General features: G+C 37.1%; 1 protein-coding gene across 7 annotated transcripts in view; it reads left to right on the forward strand.

The window, feature by feature from the left end:
* astn1 (astrotactin 1) overlaps nt 1–22894 on the forward strand; it is a 246091-nt gene that overhangs the window by 115699 nt on the left and 107498 nt on the right. For all 7 annotated transcript variants that reach the window (XM_079612600.1, XM_079612595.1, XM_079612594.1 and 4 more), the window contains 3 exons: nt 648–722; nt 8010–8147; nt 18821–18971. In XM_079612600.1, coding sequence (XP_079468726.1) covers nt 648–722; nt 8010–8147; nt 18821–18971 — 364 coding nt within the window. The remainder of the gene's footprint in view (nt 1–647; nt 723–8009; nt 8148–18820; nt 18972–22894) is intronic.

Here is a 22894-nt window from a genome sequence, read left to right on the forward strand (position 1 = left end):
TTCATAGTTTATTTACCGTACTTTTTATTTTATTTTATTTGTTCATTTTGTACGTTTTTTGCACCTTCCTGTGGTAATGGGTTCTCCGGGCGTTCCTGCTTTTAGAAACTCTTTATGAATGCTGCAGGACAAATGTTGATGTTTAAACAGCAGTAGGTGATCTGTGGTGTGAAGTGGTCTAGCCAGGCTGTGAGTGCTCTTTTGCTGTGAGTAACAGCTTACTTAGAGAGGCATCAGCTCCTTGTCTCTTCTCTTATACTGCAGCGACAGCCCCTGTCCCCACAGCTGCCTCTCTGCATTAATCTCCATCAGTTCACATAGAGAACTGGATAAATACACTCTTGAAGTCACGCTCACGTATATACGACACTGACTGAGTTGCTGCTGTTGGTCACAGTTTTCACATTGTGTCTGCTGTAAGCAACTCTGTGATGTTCATATCAGGAACATAACTGGTTTGATGCGAGTTCATAAAGGAATGTTTTCATCACAAAGTCATGCAATTTTAAAGGTCATTTGGCTTAGTGAAGACTGGCACTGTTGAACAATGAATGAAGAGTCTATGGTGTGACATACAGTTTTTTTTATTATTCTTATTATTTTAAGCATTATTTATTCATTTTGTTTTTGCCCTTTCTGTTTTGCAGCCCATGGCCATACACCATTTTCCAACGAGGCTTTGACTTGGTGATGGGAGAGCAGCCATCTGATCGCATTTTTAGGTGAGAAAAAATATCAGTTTATTTGTACTGTAAAGTTTGTAACCCAGTTCGAAATGAATAAAAATATTTGGAAGATGTCTATAGTTGTACGGCTAAAAGATTGCCTTTACGGTAAAAAAATTATATATAAGCAGAAATGTCTTAAATATTTTGCCTACCTTACTGTTTAACGGGTTATTTCACTTTTTTTCTAGTGATAAAGTATGTTTACAAACTGCTTAGTTCATAACATTTTAATTAAGCAAGTATGTGCATTTTTTTTAAAACAAGCTTAATTAATTAAAACTAAATCCATAAAACTTTCCCATGATGTGAACCCCTAAAAGGTTCTATATGTGAAGCGTCTGACAAAACCTTTTAAGGCCCTATATAGAACTTGTGTACATAAGAATGTACATAAAATATATCCAGTTGGTTAAAAGTTAGTTCTGAGAAAAGCTCTAGTATTATTTGCAGGTGCCAATGGTAACGCAGTTCAATTCATACATCCTTAAGTTTATCTAAAATGTCCAAATACTTTTTAGGGCAATTTTATGTAGCCAAATGTGTACATTCCATTATATATGACTGCAGAAAATGAGCTTTGAAAAAAAAAGGTGCTGACAAGTATGTAATAGGTTTCTGTTCAGACGGAGTAGCTTGTGAAATGCAGTATACTTATTTAGTAATTTTGGCTAAGCTGACATTTCTTTATTCAGCTTCAAAGAGCTCCTTTCACAGTTTAAATAAAAACTTGAAAATGGAAAATGGAAAAATGACATAATTACTTTTAGTACGGGTCCACCGTGTGCATTTGCCTACAAATACAAATGTTATCCATGTAAAAAGACAGGGATTTTGACAGTGTTTACCTCTGGCTACTGGAGACTCGGGACGAATAAGTTTATTGCTTAATGCACTTGAGATGTTTCAATCTGTGAGGTGTATGTTTTGGAATATTTAGCAGTGCTAATCCAATTGTAGCGACATATGGTTACCTTCAGTTGCCATGCATAATCTTCTTCATGTGCTGAATTATTCATAGATCTCATCCTTGACATTGCAAAGTCCTTTGATTGTTAAACCCTAATTCGTTTGCACAAATCGCAAGCAATTTATTTACGATTTTTATGAATCGGTGTTCTTTCACATTTGAAAACAACACCGGGAGGGCATCTTGTAATTGGAATCTGTGTTATAGCCCCAAAAGTGTAAAATCTCATATCCCTTTGCTTTGGGGATCCAAACAAATACATTTCATTGGGACAATTAAATGTTTTATTTCCAAACAAACCTGCATAGACGTGAATGTGTGCGACGACTTGAATGAAAGATTTATTTTCAATTTCACAGAGCCTTTCCTCATACATCATTGATTTGTGCCATGAATGAATAGGAAAGGCCATAATCAATTTTGAATGCTTCACTTATTCATTTATATATATCTAGCTTTCAATATCAGACTCAGAAATGATGTGACTGATATTTGCTCAACTTTGAAAGTGGCAGTATAAGAGTGAGAGATGGAGAAAAGATGTGTTGTTACGGTGCAACTAAACGTCAGTATTTTTTAATCTGGAGTTTTATAAACACTTCAAATCACTCTGTAATCTGATTTACTTTCCAATCTGCAAACCATTCAAAGTTAGAAAGAGCTTTTCACACTCAAATCATGCATTACGGTGTCAGTAAACATCCAATGCAAACTTCGGTACCCACATGATAATGTCGGATACTGCTGCCTTTAACAGAACTGCATTTTATGGTTATTTCTTTTCCGTCCTGTTCTGAGGTTGTGTCTTTGTTTGTCATTGAGCCAGAGTGCTGAGATAGTTTAAAAGGTACCCTGACGTTTTTTGATAGATGTGTTTTTCTCTTTTAACTTTCACCTGCGAGGCGGGAGTTTTATCCCGTTCTCACGATTTTGTTCAATAATCCATTTACAAGTCACTTTTCTGCAAAACTCAATCGTAGCCGCTTCACAGTAGCAGGCGACAATATCCAAATGTGTCAAGCTTCACGTTTTGTCCTTTGTTTTCCTGAATCTGTATATTACACAACACTTGGGTGAGGTTTCAGCAAATCTGTGCTGTGCGGACATGCCTTTTTGGAATGTGATGGAATTATGAAACATTCATGAGTATGGATTACACTAAAATATCGGTCTGTTTTCAGTCTCAAATTCGGCAAGAAACTTTTACTTTAACAGATATTTTTGCCATTAACAGCAGGAGAAAACGCTGTGCACATGAAATGAACAAGGCTTAATTGGATTCAATGTAAACGGTAGCTGATGATGGATGATATATTGACAGAAATGAGTTTGTGGTTACAGTTGATGAGGCACGCGCACCACCCCAGGTGTGATGAGATAGATCCATGTGGAGAAATCCAGACGGATGAGTGCAACTGCAAATTGCAGCATATTGTGGTCAGAATTCAAACGCAATTGCATTTGCATTTTCTAGTTGTGCAAAATTTAAACTACACATTAAATGCATATTTGCCATTTAGCATTTTCCCCACATTTGCCAGTCATCTTGTTATCGGTGCATTAATAAAGAATGTTGGTCACAGTTGCTTTTCTGTCCTATCCACTATAGTACAAATGGTATTTAACACATATTTCGTGTAACGTGTTAATAAGAATGGTCTCATTTTCATGCGAGAAGTTATAATCTTTCCTGAAAAAAACAGACAAATTTAAATCGCAAATGCGTTTTGGTTTGCATGCATTCTTTCGGTCAGTGCTGTTGGTTTTTTTATTTAAACCATTTATAAAATTGTTGAAAACAGATTTGAACTAGAACAAGGAATAGAAACTCACAGAAAGCAGGTTACATCTAAAAAAAAACTACAGGACACAATGGAAACATGAGGGCTATAGGGCTATATATATAAGGGCTGAATCTGAAATCACATTCTCTCTTGAAGTAGGTACTTGTTTTGAATCAGTAAATACTTAAGGACCACCAAAAACATAAGTTCTATATAGGATGAATGTGTGTAGTACTGTATGAATATAATCTGGACAATCTACATCCGCCATGTTGCCCTTATCACGTGACCTACCAGCGTCAGTTGCACAGTGTCAGTGCCATTAGGCTCGTTTGAGACGCTCCTCGCCTGAAATTTAGGTGAGAGTAGGTGGCTGCAGTGAGGGGAGAAGTGAAAAACGTGCAGACTAAACGGAAAATGCTCTCTTCTCGTAGTGCATCAGACACCTTCGAGATCAAATGAGGATATTGAGGGATTTACACTCAATAGACTGGATGTAATTTAAGTTCTGTTGCTTTTATATGAAAATAATTATGTTGAACAAGACACCCAAAGTACTTTTTATCTTTATAATTCCATCCAAATAGACATTTTCCTAAATTGTTTGTTTAATATAGACATGTTTTAGATTTTGTTTAAAAATATGACAACAATCACATAGGACATATCCCACAGAAATATATACTGTCTGAGGGTTTGGGAATATTCACACATAATTTACACATTAAAACATGATATCACAGTCTCAAAATCAAACATTTTAAAAGATAACAATACATCACGGTTGTTTAAACCAATAAACATTAAGCTGTGTCATCAACAAGTCGTTTTCCATTGTCCTTTTGATCAGCAGTCTGGGTAGAGCAACTGCGGCTGACTGCAGAATCCGACACGGCCACTCAGACACATTTCTAATCGGCATGCATTACGCGGTGATCGGTTCTGCGCAAATTTTGCTCATCTCAAAAGAGCCTATTCACGAACCCTCTCCTGTGGCCTCATGGGATAGTAAAGTGTCCATCGTATGCACACTTAAGAATCACTTCAGTATGCGATTTCGGATGCAACCAAGGACTGATGAAATAACAAGACACACCTGAAAGTAATCAACAAAATGAACCAATGAGAAGACAGACCTGACAATACAATAAACCAAACAAAACATGACACATGGGCTGAATCTGAAATCCCCACCTTACCCTCAAATAGGACATTTTTTGAGTGTACAGCCATTTGTAGTGGTGCCCGAAACCATAGTGGTTACCATTATATTCCATTAAGTGCACTTATTCTATCCCACATTGCACCGCAATAAAGAGTGTACAGCCGATGTACACTCAACGGCTGTCCAAATTCTCTAACTCGTTTTCATTCACTCCTTCAAGTGAACTGTATTAATGGACTAATGTAGGGAATAGTGATTGAGGGTTTAGGGGGTGATTTTGTTTCTATGCAATGTGACGCCCCGCCCACGACTGCTGACAGACTCTGTCCTATTAGCATAGACCCCGCCTTGAATGAGCTGTACACAGTCCACTATGTTTATCTCCTCTCCAGAGCATTTAACAGCAGCATTCAAGTAAGACATGTATTCTTATTACAGCTAATTGATTAAAGTAATTCAATCAAGAACAGTGAGTGGTTTTCTGTTTTTCTTTTGTTGTTTGATTCATATTAAAAACATATATAGCAGTAGGTACTGTATATTATGCTGCTTTCACTTTAATACACCGATCTAATATACACATTTGTTTTACTTGCTGTTATGGCTTTAAAACGAATGCAGATAATACACATTCATTATGATGAAACTGCAATATCACATGAGTGTGAATTCGATAGAGTTGATAATCAAAACCAAACAGATGTAAACCAATTTTTCGTTTTTGGCAGAGTATCAGAGACACGAGCTGTAAAGGCACCACGTCTTCTGGAAAGTGAGGTGGGAAGCAGCAGCTCATTTGCATTTAAAGATACATACACAAAAAAAGCATGTTTTTCCTTCCACTCAAAATGGGCATTTTCACAATGGTATAATATATAATCTGTGACCTGAGACTTATAGAAAAAAAAAATTTGTAAAAAAAAAAAAAAGGGGGCATAAAATGACTCCTTTAAGTTATGATTTCAACTAAGAATATTTTGTTGGTGCATTGATGTCTGTGAGGTTTTTAATGTAAATGAAATAAGTCAGTTGATTAATTGATTGTTTATATTTTGCTTTCCCCGCAGCTTCTGTAATAATAAGTTATAAGGGAATATGGAGATCCACAGTCTCACCAGAGGAAGCAGATAATGAGATTCCTTCAACTGCTTTTATCATCAGTTCTCAGATGCTAGTACAGCTCTGTGTGCACAGTGAGAGTGCAGAGTGCTATAATTGAAGAACCTGCATTTGAACCTAGGTAAATAAATAAATTAGGCTGCTGGCAGTGGCTTATTTATTCAAACATAGGAAAAGATGCAAGTTTAATAGACTGATCTGTAATCAAGAAAAGCAATTTATTGCAGCGTTTTAAACAGCAGCAGACGGACAGTTCCATTCATATTACACAAGAGGAGGGTAATCTGAGGATTATAGTTGCTTTTCTTTGCTTTAGCAGTTAATTCATGGTCTGTTTACTTCGTATTATTCTTTTATGATACTTTTTTTGACATATATTATTACTTGATTTCTTGATATATTATTATAGCAAGGTAGAAATTTATCAAACGTAACCACGAAGACATATACATTTGTTAAAATATTTAAAGACAAATGTAAAGAATAAATGCTATTCTCTTGAACTTTTAATTACCTTGGAAAAAATTTGTCATAAATGTAGCACAAAAATGTAAACAGCACAACGTTAATAATAAGGTTCAGCATATTAGAATGATTTCTGAAGATTCATGTGACACTGAGTAATGGATGCTGAAAATTCAGATTTGCTATCACTGTAATTCATTACATTGTATTACCTGATCAAATACATGCAGCCTTAGTGAACATCAGAGGCTTCTTTCAAAAACATAAAACATCTATTCCATCCTAAACTTCTAAATAGTATGTATATGAATAACAACAACAGCAGCACCTGCATAAATAAAGCCAGTACAGAGTAAAACAATATTCCTATAAGAGTAACCACATAATTAATGCATGCCGCAATATGTGCTGGGAGCTTGCAAACCCTTAGTAATTCAGCAACATTATTCATTATACAACGGTTAGCAGTTTGGGCAACATTAGGGTGAGTATTGTCAGTCTAACAAGTGTTTTTATCTAGATACAAAGTGATTCACAATTCTTAGTTGGCTATGTGTGACTCAAAAGCCTTGTACGCTTGATAACATGCCATTTTATTCTTACAGTGTAGGTGTAAATCACATCTGCATAATACTGGAAAACTAAAAGAGCTTCCAATACAGTATTTTTGTTGGCATAATTACTGAGGTGATTGTTTAGCTCATATATGCATAGACTTCCTGAGGTGCATGGGGTACATTTGGTTCGTCAATGATAGTTGAGTTTACAGGGGAAAAGCAAATGAATGAAGGAATGAATCAGCGAGTGAATGAATCAATGAATCATTCAAGCACATCCTGGCTATTTTGAATGCACATTTTCAGAGAGTGGAAAAAAAAGCATGTTCAGACTCGTGTCTTAGACACTTTTTCCATTGTATGCCAGTCAGTTCTGGACAGAACTGCATTTATTGATTGAATGTTATGACACTTAAGTCGAAACCTCGGGACTTCAAAGTGAATTGAAGTCAAGTAAATGAGAGCTAGCTTGTAGATGTGCCAGTTTTCAATTATTCCTACAAACTCTTTGGACCTTTTGTTCTGGGCATACTTTTACAATGCTCAGTTTTTATTTATTTTTTAGTCCTCTATGAATATCCACCCACGAGTTGATCTTATCTGCCTGGACGTCTCTCAGCAGTAAAACCAGGGGGGGGGTTCAAGGTCAGATAAGCATTCTGGTAATGACTCAAGTTTTAAAATGCGCTACTGTTCTAGAGTGAGGGTCAAACTGGAAATGCTGTTATATGTGATTTTTCAGGAGAGAAAAGTAGGAGTTAGGAAGCTTTTTTTTCCGGTCAACTTAAGAATACAATCAATTTGAACCTTTAGATGGACCAGTAAGAACACATTATTTGTTAAACCCCTGCGCAACTGTGCAGAGGCGGATACAATAAACCAAGTGAATAATTGTCTTTACATACTGTACACGTGGGAGTCTCTCATGGGGATGTATCGTTTACTAAATATAAACAATAACCTGTCTCTTTTTTCAGTCTGAAAATGTCTCGTTCGTTATTACCCTGGGCACTTATTTTATTACCCACTATTTTTATATTTCTACCCAGAATTTCAATTTAACCTCCAGGGATCCTCACGAGAAAAACAAATTTTCTTTGTTTCTTTAAATTAAAAAAATAAAATAAAAAGAATTGTAAACCTATGTCATCCAAATGTCTATTTTCTTATCTCACAATGAAGAAGTACAGGTCGAAATATTCACTGTGCCTTTTTGTGTTTCAGATTCACATATACTCTTGGAGAAGGCATGTGGCTGCCACTTAGCAAAAGCTTTGTCATTCCTCCCGCTGAGCTGGCCATCAACCCTTCTGCCAAGTGTAAGACAGATATGACTGTCATGGAGGACGCAGTGGATGTCAGGTAGGAGATGACATTTTCAATCTAAGTTTCAAAGAAGAATAGCTGAAGAGTGTGACATTAAAATGCATTAGTTCCTAAATAAAATTTAAAAACAGACAGTTTTAAACCAATCCTTGAGCAGCTCCCCTAATGTGCTATAAAATTGATCCTTCGCTCTTAAAATGTTACCAACTGTTGCCTTCCTCTATTTTATCATAATGCGCTTTAACTTTTTAATATAAGTCTTTGAAAGTCCATGGTATTTAGAAAGTGAATTTGTGGAAATTTTAATTTTTTTTAAACAAATCTTGAGAAGTTAATTCTGTGGATCTGTCACCCCCTCAATTCCAAGTGAACAGGCATAACCTCAATAATAACACCTACATTTGTTGCAATTGATTTATGTATTGGTTCAGGTCAAAATAGAGCAGAAAGTAACTAAAGAGTTAATTCTGTATTTAACACAGTGTGTATTTAACACAATGTGTTGTAGAAACATTAGTGCGATTTAAAGGATATTGATATCACCAAAAATATCATCAAATTAAAGTTGAACCATTTGTATTTTCTTTTATATTATTTCTTCATGCCATATTTCACAAGGAATTGTCAAAGATTATGATATTTAAATGTGGGTTTTTCTCAGACATTACACGCACTTGCTTCACTTTAGTTAAAGTTTAACTAAACTTTACAACAACAACAAAAAAACACTTTATAAAACCACAAGGACAATTACTGATCTTGGATGTCTTGGGTGTCTTTAGGTTGACTAGATAATTACAGTAAATTACAGCAACATGCCTGTTCAGTGCCTGTGGTTGCAGACTTTTAAGTAGCCTCTGTGCTTTCAATGTCGTTTGCAAAAGTCATTATGTGGATACAGTTTGAGACTTTGCAAGTTAAATAAGGCTCTAAAACACTTGTCGAGAGCTACATCCTTACTTTTTAGTTGTATATTTCTTCAGATATGCTGTTGAGATTCCTAATTTCTGCAGTGAATTTTAGCACCTATTGATTTAATTTAGCCTTGTGAGAAGTATTGTACATCTTGTGATTTGTCAAATATAAGGATGGTTTATTGATAATGGATTCCACTGAGCCTCTTTATTGAACTGCAACTGATTAAAGTGTCCAACCAAATGAGGTTTTTCCTTTTTTTTTCTTTTTTTTTTTGTAAATCCTCAAAATTGATGTGGCTTGACATTATCCAGACCTTGCAGGGGCTTTGAATGCATTGCCAAAGGGCACATGCTGATTTGATTAATTTGTTTTTTACCCAAAATTGATTAATCTTGTGATTAGTCTCACACTAAATTATCATGGTAGCTGGTGCTTAAAAGGAGGTTTTAAATATTTCAGTGCTCAGGGCCTTAAAGGCAGTAAAATGGAAAAGTTACTTTTGAAAATTCAATTATAGATATGGTTTTGTTCATAAGAAAAAAATAAAGTTGGAAATAACCTATAAAGAGTGCTTCTCGAAAAAAAAAAAAATATATGTCACTGTCTGATATTAATTAGAAGAGGCCTAACCGTTAAAGTCAGATATAGTTAGTCATTTCTGTCTCTAATTAACTCTCTATCCTTAAACACACACACACACACACACACACACACACACACACACACACACGCACGCACGCACACACACACACACACACACTTAACATAATGTACACACATGATTCATTTGTTTCCATGGCTCTTCATTTGTCTGTTATTGTCTTTACAACTCATATTTGTTTTTAAAAACATGCTCATGAAGGTTTTATTTAGTCATATACGTACATGTACCATGTACATACACCATATACATGATGGATATGGTTTCTTCCCTCTATCTCAATTTTTATTCCTTTTTAAAAGGTCCTCTAAGTGTGTCCTACTGATCTCCCGCAGAGTGGCTAGCTTCACGGGGTCCACTGTAGAGAATTTGGCAGGTCATGCGGTCCCTTGGCCCGGGCATATTGAGTATTGCCTCATTTCCGAGTGTTTTGAGAGCACTGGAATATTTCGAAGTAAGACTTACTATGTTATGCTGAACATTCGTCATAGAGATAATATACTGCCTGATCTTTAAAAGGATAGATCACTAAAATATGACAATTTTGTCATCTTGTTCCAAACCTGTATGACTTCGTCGCTTCTTCTTCTGTACTGTATTATAATTTCTGTTCCAAAGAATTCCTACAAGTTTGGGATGACATTAGTGAGTAAATGATGATTTACAATTTCTAAGTAAATCACTATTTAAGGACTATTTTAATCGGTCGTAGTACTGTATATCAACCCATAGGGGTGTCATTAACTCTGAATTAAAAAAACCTGGCTGTCTCATTGGTTGGAATTTAGTCTAGAATCCTTTGACTTGACATAGCCTACACTGAGCACGGGTGTTGTGCCTCATGCACTTAACATCGCTGCTGTAACACCTGTACTAAAAAAGACCAACGTAGACTGGACAAACATAAATCATTTCCGTCCCATTTTCAACCCGTGCTTTCTTGCTAAAATGCTTGAGCGAATTGTGGTTTCTCAGTTATACACTCACCTCACTTTACACAATCTTTTTGAACCCCTGCAATCTGGCTTCCGCAAACTGCATAGCACTGAAACAGCATTAGTTAAAGTCACCAATGACCTGTTAATTGCTGCGGACTCTGGCTGTCTTTCAATGCTGATCCTTCTCGATCTCAGTGCAGCTTTTGACACTGTAGATCATTCTCTTTTACTCACTCGTATTCAGCCAGAGAAAATCTAATGTTAAAATGCCAAGGGCAAGAGCCCAACTAAAGCCAACACTTATCACCATTATGGTGACTACGAATTAAACAATAATTCATCAACATCTAAACCTCTGTTAATTCTCAATACCGTCTGCTGCCGAGGCATGTGCTCGTCCCGCCAGGTGTAGAGCCCCTTGGAGGCACGGTAGACGCGTGTCTTTTCACGTGACCAGGCAGGTTTTTGAATTACCCCCCCCCCCCCCCCCTTCCTTATGAAACTAAACATACCAAGTTATCTCTGCTAAACCTGATTAGTGCAATTAATCTTTCAGCTAAATAGTACAAACAACTAATGTTGTTTAGTAATGATAACAGGTTTTTAATAAACATAAAAAAAATCTGGGTTTACAGTGTACAAGGCCCTGCATGATTTATCACCAGAATACTTGTCTGAACTTTTAACTGTCTACACCCCAAGGCGTAATCTCCGCTCTTCTGATTCAGGCTTTTTAAATATTCCCACTACTCGTTTACGCTCTATGGGTGACCGGGCTTTTTCCAAAATTGTGGAATTCTCTTCCCACTGAGATTAGACATGCAGAATCTTTTAGTGTTTTTAAATCTTCTCATAAAACGTATTTTTTTCCCGGCTATATGTGAATATTATTATTATTGTTAATAATGTTTTTGTTTTTCTCCATGACTTTCAAATGATTTTTGATTGTATGACTATTTATTTAGTTTTATTTTAATTTACTTAATGTATATTTTCTGTACGTCTCTGTAAAGCGCTTTGAGATGCAACTTTTAAAGGCGCTATATAAAATAAAGTTTATTATTATATTATTATTATTACTTGTGAAAGGCTGAGGTAAATTATATATTTAATCATCATTACTTGCACTGATCATCTTTGACCACTGTTAAAGCTGTAATTATTGCTTAGAGAATTAAATATAATAACATATTTTTATAATAATTTGAATGTCTGTGAACTGCAATTCCCAGCACTTGTCAGAGCCTGCTTGTTTGGAAAATTACCATTGCTGTCAACATCGTACATCACACAGTAAATATTTGTTCATTTCAAGCACAGCAAACACATTTCGCTACTGTTGGGCAAGTGAACCAGTACACTGCTTCTTCTCTCAGCAGCATAATCTGATCCAAGGAAAAGCAATCTTGGAACTGCACAGAACAATCAGTTTAGAGAGAATACTGTGTAGACTCTGTATTGGTGTCTATCAAGTAGATGTTTGGCACCTCATTGCCTTTATGTTAGAGCAGGATTCTTCAGTCCGTGATCATAGGGGGTCCGCAGCAGCATTGCAGGGGGCCTGCCAAAAATTGTTTGATCTCCACATTTTCTGGGGGAAAATTTAAATATTTCAACAACAAAAAAATACAATATTAAATAGTAAATTCAACCAAAGGTATAAAATTATAATTCAGCTTAATTGTGCTCTCTAGATTAAAATGTATTTATTAAAATTAAAATATTCAGGTACATCAACTGACAGAATACCAGTCTGGCTAATGGAGGTGATTTTTTAGTGACTTTTTTTAGAGGTTACAATAGTTATACCAGTCAGTATAATGACAAGGAGGCAGCCTCTCGCAATGCAAAGTCAATGGAGACGGTTGGATTGTCCCCCCATTAACCGAGGCCTTGACTCTCCGTGGTCATTAAAAATCCCAGGATGTCCTTCGAAAAAGAGTAGGGGTGTAACTCCGGCATCCTGGCCAAATTTGCCCCTTGGCCTCTGTCCATCATGGCCTCCTAATCATTCCCATATACCGATTGGCTTCATCACTGTCTCCTCTCCACCAGTAAGCTGGTGTGTGGTGGGCGTTCTGACACAATATGGCTGCCGTCGCATCATCCAGGTGGATGCTGCACATTGGTGGTAGTTGAGGAGATTCCCCCCTTCCATATGTGAAGCGCTTTGAGGTCCCAGAAAAAGCGCTATATAAATGTAACAAATTATTATACATGTATTATATATTATACATATATATTATACAAATTATTATACATTAAACTAACCCTCAACCAAATCCTGATCCTACCCTAACCCTATAGTAAGTACATGTAGTTGCTTAATATTACTCAGTACTTAAATATATAATTACACTGTAACAATGACACCTTAAAATATAGTGTAACCTTTTTTATGTTATTATTTGTATTATTGTTGTTGTTAATAATAATAATTGGCAAAGTTGCGGCTCACGTCTCCAGTAACAATGAAAGCTTTAGAACAATAACAGAGATAATGACTGATTAGTGTCTTAGCTTTTGATTAAAAAAGTATTATGTATCACATTTGTTTCAGAGTGAATCTTCTATTACTTGGATGGCCTTCTTTATTATAGTCTTAAGCGAAGGTTCATTTTAATTACTTCTTGCCGCTGTTGAAAAGAGCAGGCTGCACTTTTCCAGTGTCTAGTCTGAAAATGCTTGCTTTGTATTTGGAGTTAAGCTACTAATTAGAGCTTCCACAGACTTTCTGTTCTAAGCCCTGCCAATTGAGATGCTTTGTTCACAGAGGTAGATTTGTCTCAATTTGTTCAAAGTGCCCTCATTACCGTGGAACGGGAGTCATTATATATTCTGCCTTATTACGATAACATCTTCCCCTAACAACCATAACATCACGGCTTTAAAAGGTCTGCTTTCCCTGGTACTCCTAGTATTTAGCTAAGATTGGTGGGAGTGGGAACCTGAGGTGAGAACCGCAATGTTCTTTATTAAGTATAAGGTGGGCATTCACTGAGAATCCCCAGCGAATAATTGTTAATGCTGTTACATGAAAAAAGTCAATCTCAATTATTCTTCGGCTGTAATATATCATAGAAAAAATATGGTGTGACTTTTTTTATTAATTTTATGTTTTTAAACATGGTAAGTCATATTATAAGGAATCAAATGTTCGTTGATCTTTTTAGCAGGAACAAATACTGTTATTCCCATCTTTTTTTAACAAATTCACATTATAATTGACACATTTTAGTACAGCTTTATTTTGTGATTCTGAAGAATTAAGCAAACTAACTGCAGTAACAATAGACACTTAAATACTAACTTTCGGAAAGAAGGTGTGAAACTGGAAATTTAAAAAAGAATGTTAATTGTTAGGGGCCAAGCACTGAAGGTGCGGGCACCTATTGTATCTGTTCCCGTACCAAAAATAATTCTTCTTCTTCTTCCGCTCTGGGAGTCTATGGCAGCCCATAGAACCGATCGCGGGAAAGTTGTAATGGTTTGACATTCGGATAGAGGACAGTCCCAACATTAAATACACCAATTTTGGTGTGTCTAAGTCATTCCCTCTAGCGCCACCAACTGTCCAAAGTTTCACTCATGTTTATTCTAATAACTTTTGAACCACAAGGGCTAGAAACAAAATTCTTTTTTCCTCTGATTCCTGACCTCGTGACGATTCGATTGCACCCAATGACGTCATTTTGCGCCATGAAAAGTTTTCCGCCATTTTGAATTTTCCGAAAAAGCTACTTTTTCGAACTCCTCCTAGGCCGTTGCTCCAATTTCCATGAAAATTTAATCAGATCATCTACAGACCATGCCGACAAAAAGTTATGGAATTCAAGTTGATTCGCTTAGCAATTTTCGAAAAAACCCACAAACAAATTTTACGTAGCGCTTGCGAAAACAGACGTAAGGCTGTATCTCCGCAACGCTTTGTTGGATTCAGACCAAATTTGCCACATGTCATCACAAGCATGACTTGAGGCTACATGCTGCGTTTCGGCGCAGCGCCACCTACTGGTCCGGAGATATGAAAAATGGCTATTTTTGCTTATAACTTCTGAACAGTTTGCCCAAAAATCATCAAATTGGTCTCGTTAGATTCAGGCCAACATGCTGAGTCGACTGATATCCAATTTTACCATGTCGGCCATTTTGGCTGTCGGCCATTTTGAATTTTGTGCTAAAATGCTGTATTTTAAGAACGCATGAATGGATTGTTACGAAACATGGTATGGGTCATCAGCACGATGCCCTGAAGGAGCGTGAGAAGTTTCGAAACAGCGCCACCTTGTGGTCAAAAGTTATAACAACATTTCCAAAAAGGCTAATAACCTTTGAATACATCTGCCTATTGAAATGCCACTGGTCTCAATAGATTCGCTGGGTCACGCTGAGAACATAGATACCAAGTTTGCCATATTTGGCCGAACTTCCTGTCCGCCATCTTGATTTTCAGTCAAAACCTACTTTGTCGAACTCCTCCTAGACCGTTTGTCTGATTTTCACCAAAATCGAATCGTATCATCTCCACACTGTACCGACAAAAAGTTATGGAATTCGTGTTGATTCGTCAAACCGTTCTCAAATACCGCGCAAACAAATTTTACGTTGTGCTACAGCTACAGATTTAGTGCAAAAGTACTACATCGCCCATAACTCCTAGAGTCCGTTTGTCCTAGACTCAAGTGTCTCACACCACTGTGATCCCTGGCTCAAGGCGGACAAAATGGCTATCTCCAATTTCGATTTAGGCCAGAAAAATTTTCTGCTATGTCGAATTTTGTCCGAAACCTACTTTTGCAAACTAGTCCTAGGTTTTTCACCAGATCGGAACCAAACCAGTCTAGGACATTTCTCTGGACTCTCTAGATCAATAAATATCGAAAAAAAAGTTGAACTTTTGCATTTGGGTGGCTGTAACAGGGTCATTTAGAAAAGGGGCGTGGCAAAATACACTAAAAAGCCTATAAATCCCATATGAAAATTCAGAACTTTACCAAAATTGATGAGCATATGTGTCAGAACATGGTGAGGAAGCATGCAGAGTTTCATGGAGATCGGACCATAGGTGGCGCTGTAACTGGCAAAAAGCCTTCAATCTTATTAGGGGTTCAAGCATGAAATGCTGAAACCCTATTGTAATTAAGGATTCGTAAAACGCATCGTGCAGGCCAAACCGTAAGGCCTAGAGACGTGAAACCTGGCCAGATGGTAGGCCTCAATTTGGGGACAACCTATCAGAGTATGACCCCGAATGGCCCATAGGTGGCGCTACAGCAACCAAAAGTTCAAAATTGATCATAGCTCTTAGACCGTTTGTCCCAGGATCAAGTGCCCCAAATCGTTGGAATCCTTGGCTCAAGGCGGACAAAATGGCCATCTCCGATTTCGATTTAGGCCAGAAAAAATTTCTGCTATGTCGAATTTTGTCCAAAACCTACTTTTGCGAACTAGTCCCTGGTTTTTCGCCCGACCGGAGCCAAACCAGTCTAGGACATTTCTCTGGACTCTCTCGATCAATAGTTTTTGAAAAAAAGTAGAATTTTTGCATTTGGTTGGCTATAACAGGGTCATTTGGAAAATGGGCGGGGCAAAATACAGTCAAAAGCCTCTAAATCCTAAACAAAAACTCAGAACATCACGAAAATCGCTGAGCATATGTGTCATGACATGGTGAACAAGCGTGCCGAGTTTCATGCAGATCGGACCATAGGTGGCACTATAAATGGCAAAAAGGTTCCCTTATTATTAGGGGCCAAGCACTGAAGGTGCGGGCACCTATTGTATCTGTTCCCGTACCAAAAATAATTCTTCTTCTTCTTCCGCTCTGGGAGTCTATGGCAGCCCATAGAACCGATCGCGGGAAAGTTGTAATGGTTTGACATTCGGATAGAGGACAGTCCCAACATTAAATACACCAATTTTGGTGTGTCTAAGTCATTCCCTCTAGCGCCACCAACTGTCCAAAGTTTCACTCATGTTTATTCTAATAACTTTTGAACCACAAGGGCTAGAAACAAAATTCTTTTTTCCTCTGATTCCTGACCTCGTGACGATTCGATTGCACCCAATGACGTCATTTTGCGCCATGAAAAGTTTTCCGCCATTTTGAATTTTCCGAAAAAGCTACTTTTTCGAACTCCTCCTAGGCCGTTGCTCCAATTTCCATGAAAATTGAATCAGATCATCTACAGACCATGCCGACAAAAAGTTATGGAATTCAAGTTGATTCGAATTACCGTTCTCGAATACCGCGCAAATAAATTTTACGTAGCGCTTGCAAAAACAGACGTAAGGCCGTATCTCCACAACGCTTTATCGGATTCAGACCAAATTTGGTACATGTCATCACAAGCATGACCTGAGGCTACATGCTGCGTTTCGGCGCAGCGCCACCTACTGGTCCGGAGATATGAAGAATTTATATTTTTGCTTATAACTTCTGAACGGTTTGTCCAAAAATCACAAAAGTGGTCTCGTTAGATTCAGGGCATCGTGCTGAGTCGACTGATATCCAATTTTCCCATATCGGCCATTTTGGCTGTCGGCCATTTTGAATTATGTGCTAAAATGCTGTATTTTATGAACGCATGAACGTATCGTTACGAAACTCAGTATGGGTCATCAGTACAACGCCCTAAAAGTACTCAAAAATTTATGAGACAGCGCCACCTTTTGGTCAAAAGTTATAATGAAATTTCCAAAAATGCTAATAACTTTTGAATAAATTTGCCTATAGTAATGACACTGATCTCAATAGATTCCTTGGGTTATGCTGAAAACATAGATACCAATTTTGCCATAGTCAATCAAAGTTCCTGTCCGCCATCTTTATTTTCTTTTAAAACCTACTTTTTCGAACTCCTCCTAGACCGAACGTCCGATTTTCACCAAAATCGGATCGTGTCATCTCCAGACTGTGCCGAGTAAAAGTTATGGATTTCGTGTCGATAGACAAAACCGTTTTCGTATACCGCAGTGGCAAAGTTGAGGCATGATGCCAAAATGACTATTCAGGCTTTATATCTGCAATGCCTTGACATATTGACACCAAACTTTGTATGTGTCATTGTCACTTCACTCTGACCACATCACATCAGTTTCGTAACTGCGCCACCTATTGGTCGAAAGTGATAATCATATTTTTAGTTATTGTATGTGATTTTTCAACCATTTTGCCAAAATTCATCTTCAAATGTCTTTAATTGCTCCTTGCTGCAGTGGGTCTCACACTCCCAGCCACTTTGGCATGTCTTGTCGTCTTGCTTGCGCTTGGCCCCGGTGATTGCTGCTTGCAGCTATATTTTTACTTATGATTGTTTAATAACTTTACCAGTGGACTTAACCAAACCCCCTTTAAATAGGTATTCAATGTATTGTATGATTATCTTTTATTAGTTTCAGTTTTTTTAGGACTGAATGCATAATCTGACAAAGTAGCCTCCAGTTTCTCCCTCTCTCTCTTTTTAAATTATGTATTTATTTTTTTATTTATACATGTTTGATTGTCATTTACATCATTTTTAAACACTGACCGACCATGTCTCCATGACACTTCATAACAGAACAATTGTAAAAACAACGTGCAACGTAAAGGCAGTATTTCTGTCTTGAAACTGAAATCACAGTAGCAGAACGATGAATCCATTTATCACAGCACTCCACTTCTCCAGCCGCCTGGTGATTTCACACTCTTAAAATATATTAGACAATAAAAGGTCACTGGTTTGCTCCTTCATCATGACCACTGCCCATTCATATTTCATAGTAATGATAAATATTTGGATGTTTCAAGTGCTCTAGGAAAGGGAGGAAAAACATCACCCAATGCAATTTCCCAGCCACATAGCTGAAACCAAGGTCAGAGCAATGCAGTTCATCTGTTCAAGGTTTAGCCATCAGTGGTGGTGTTTACTTTTGCTGCTCTGTAAAGCTTTTCCCTTTAACTGGATTTATGGTAGCGTAGAGAAGACAAAGACTAGTCATTTTCTACTTCACATTACTTGCCTCTTTAATATCCAGTTCTTGACCTGTGTAGATACTTTTCTGTGTATTCTATAAAGTAAATATAACATAATAACAATCAGAATATGATTATGCATTTTCCTAATGATGGCTAAAGATGCTAGAGGTTGTTTGCCGTATAATTAACCTGCCATTACTAACGGAGTTTTCTATGCATCATTGTCCATCAGGGAGGAGCTGATGATTTCTTCGTCCTTCGACAGTCTGGAGGTGCTGCTCGACTCGTTCGGGCCTGTGCGAGACTGTTCAAAAGACAACGGAGGCTGCAGCCGAAATTTCCGTTGCATATCTGATCGCAAGCTGGACTCCACTGGCTGCGTGGTGAGTTGTCTTGAAACAAATGAAAAAAGTTATTGTGTTATGTTAAATAATTAGTTACATTTATTACAGATATTCAATTCATTAATTCAAAGACAATAACATGCATCATTTTGACTGATTGAAAAATTACTTTAGAAGTCCATATTGTTATTTCTACGCTCATATTACAAATGCTTCAATGGTAAGAATCTCTTATCCCATATTATTATTTTATTGATGATGATTAAATAGCTATTTGAATTATATATTAAATTTAATTAACTTTTTTTTTTGGACATCGCTTTTTACTATACATGTGCATATTGCTTCATAGCAGCTTTACAGAAAATGCATGCGTCTTCATTACAATTTAGAGTACTTGGTTATCAGAGGTGACTGTGCCCAAGTAATGTCCAAATGTACAATTCTAAAATAATACAAATCATGCAGTTAGCTAACGTCATGTATTCATGTAGGCAAAAACTATGATCTCATTGAGCAGTTATTACAAGTTTTGCTCATAATATATATTATGTTATGACATATAATGTTAAACTGTTATATAGCCCCTTCTATTTGAGTTGTTCTTATGTCTGTCTGTCACCCTTTGGAATTACAAATGCATCTCTTTTCCTGTCACTTCCAGCCCTCTTCTTATCTCTCGTTTGATGCTTTCCCTGTTTACGTGTTTACAAACTGTCATAGGCTCAAAACAGAGATAAAACGAGCCATTTCTACACCATCATAAGCTTCACAATGTTTCTGCAAATGTGAAGAAAGGACACCCTCTTGTACTCAATTTCTATAAAAAGCATTTACTTTTATAAGTTAGGCCTTTCTTGTCTGCCGAAGGAGTTTGTTTCACTTACCATGGAAAATCGTATTTGTTTCTTCCATTTGTTTTTCTTTTACATCACACTCACTGTCTCTTCCTCACTTGTGGCTGTTAAGCAGCCATGAAATGAGCCAGGGTCTCTGATTTCACTCACCATCTGGCTGAGGTACGCTTAAAGTGCTTGATTTCTCACTCTGGCACGCGCCATGATTAGTGTGTTTGGCTGGCCTTGCTGATGGGAGGATTGTTTCAGCCAGGGTTTATGAAAAGTGCTGTGTCTCATCCATCTTTCTGACACTCACTTCCTTCATGATCTCCTGCTCATGTTTATAAACATGCGAATCAGGATTTGTTCATGTGCGTGTCCAACGCGAGCCTTGTTGGGTATCTCTTCCTGTTCATCGTGTTGTTTAATTTGAGAGATAATTGCATTGATTGTGTTTTCAATGAAGCCTCTCAATCCTGAGTGACAATGGGTGTCAAGCATCTTTCTGTTGTGTTTTGCATTTCCATTCAATCATTTAGCAGATGCTTTCATTCAAAGCAACTTAAAAAAAAAAAAAATTAACAACAGGGTAGTTCTTCATTTTAGTGTAATTACTGTAGTCTAGTTTATGTTTATTGTTCAAATCCTGACCACATATATGCATAATATTTTAATAAATCAGTCAAAATTGCAACTAAAATTGAATGTGGTCACCATGCTTCTTTGTATTATATGGGGGGAAATCATAGCAGCAAAAATAAGGATGGGCAGATCAAATTATAACATAATAATATACATCTGATGAGATTTCCAGTGGGCTCATTTTGTACAGTAACACTTTGTTTTGTACTAACATGTAGAGCTCTTATTTATGTAAATCTATTTATAAAAATCACTTTTTCTAGAATAAAATTACCCTTGAATCACAATTGTAGATTATATTGAACAGAAATTGAATGAGTTTCTGTGTCTTCTGTGTTGTACTCGTGAGATGTAGGCTTAATTGTAAGGATGGATTTATGATGAATATGATGAGGTGTAACACTGAATTCTACTGGGCCTTCTTTCTTACATGTATTTGCATTCTGAAATGTGAGTGATTAATCTCTTATGTCTTGCATCTTTTTTCATACATTCTATTGCTACCTTGCTAGCACTGAAATTGCCTTCAAGTATGCTGGATGGACAGCCCTGAACCTAATACTAATGAAACAGATGTTATGGCCTCCTCAATATTTTGCAGAAATTTCGACTCTAAATTCATCCTGCTCCTCATAATCAGAACACACCCTTCTGTTGAGCCCATAGCTTGATGTTTTGTAATTAACAGATGACTGAAGCTATAAAAATGATGCTTCAATCTGTCCAATCATAAGAGCTCGCTGCGGGCCCCCCAGAGAGCCTCATTCCCCCCCTAATCAATTATCACCTTGTCTGAGGACAGCAGTGCCACTGCTGCTTCTGTGTTTTAATATCGCAGTCTGCGTGAGCGGACTCGTTCCGATCTGCTCTGTCTAGCTGATGTATAGCACTCCTGGGGAGAGGAACAGTGCACTAGTTTGGAAATACACTGATAATCGCTAAATGATGATGTGATTAATTAGTTCCTTTCCCGCCAGCACACTAGGTGTTGAGTGCTTTTGTGGGACACATCGGGGTGCCGTCGTCCGTCCAGCCGTCCACATGAAAAACAAATTGGATCCTCTCTAGATCTGAGCGAGCCAGCCAAGCGTGCTCAACAGAGACTTTTTGATATTGCTGACAGATACAGTAGCTGTCTGTATATGAATAAATTATGTGTTACCAGTGTATACAATCAAAATGGCAATGAATTCCATAGGTAATGCGTGCGCTGTATGGGGTCTTATGCCAAACAACCTATTAACAGATAAAAAATAAAAAAATTGCCCAAACTATTTAAAAATATATATTCATATTATATATATTATAATATTATATTATAATACATATAATAATAAGCTTTTATAAATTATTTGACATTATATATGACATATATAGCATAATTGTTTTCAAAAGAATAATAAAAAAAAGAACAATACCGATACATTCCATCTCTCCATCGACAACCCGCTCACAATCTCCCCAAAAGCTGTTCTGTCTCCTATCATGTTCTGGCTGTTAAGCACTTCTGAGTTCCTAGTCAATACTTGGCAAAGGTCTCCTGAGTGCAAACTCTGTGGGAGTGATCCAGATGCTCAGCAGGGAGGAAACACCACTGTTTTTTTCTTCCCCTTTTCCTCCCAGGATCAAAAGAGGACTGTATCCATCTCTGTGACTATCTGCTATAGAGGGACAGTCTGGGCCAGCAGGGATACTTGACCATGCTAATGTAGCGAGCTATAGTCCCTAAAGCATGATTTGTAATATGACTGTGACTTTCAGGTTGACCATTGCCATACTAAATAAGAAGATAAATATTTTATTTGGCAAACACCTTACCAGGAAGGCAACATTTTTTTTCTGTTTTTTTTTTCTTTAAATAGTTTGTTAACTTTGTCATTGATTAAATGTAGTGTTATTAGTCCAAATAATTGTTGCTATAGTGTTGGCTCTTTTTCTTAAATTTAATTTAAGCTTTATACAGTGATTACACAGAGTTGATGATTGCTTTGTTGTATCAGTCAGTAGGCAGTGCAAAACTGTAAAAAAAATAGTGACAATCTGTTGTTCAATTATCAGGGTGCAAAAAAACAACACTTGTTTTTGCACATTCTAACAATTTGGACATTTTGCAAAGTATGTCAGTAATTCTGATACCTTGTGGTTTCCTGCATGGGTTTATGTGGCAAGAAACAAAGCACCTGTCATTCTTCCACATTGGCACGATTCAGTCCAGTGTGTGTGTGTGTGTGTGTGTGTGTGTGTGTGTGTGTGTGTGTGTGTGTGTGTGTGTGTGTGTGTGTGTGTGTGTGTGTGTGTGTGTGTGTGTGTCATGTTTCTATAGCAACTGTTCATGACAGTTTTCAGATCTACAGATGCAGTGCATGTCTGCTTATACATAATAAATAATTCATATGTCTATGGTTTCATGTTATAATGATTTTTCTGTAGCTAGGACAATTTTAGCGGGGATATTCTTTTTTTTCTCTCATGAAAAAAGAA

Source organism: Phoxinus phoxinus, assembly GCF_949152265.1.
Source record: "Phoxinus phoxinus genome assembly, chromosome: 5".
NCBI lineage: Eukaryota > Metazoa > Chordata > Actinopteri > Cypriniformes > Leuciscidae > Phoxinus > Phoxinus phoxinus.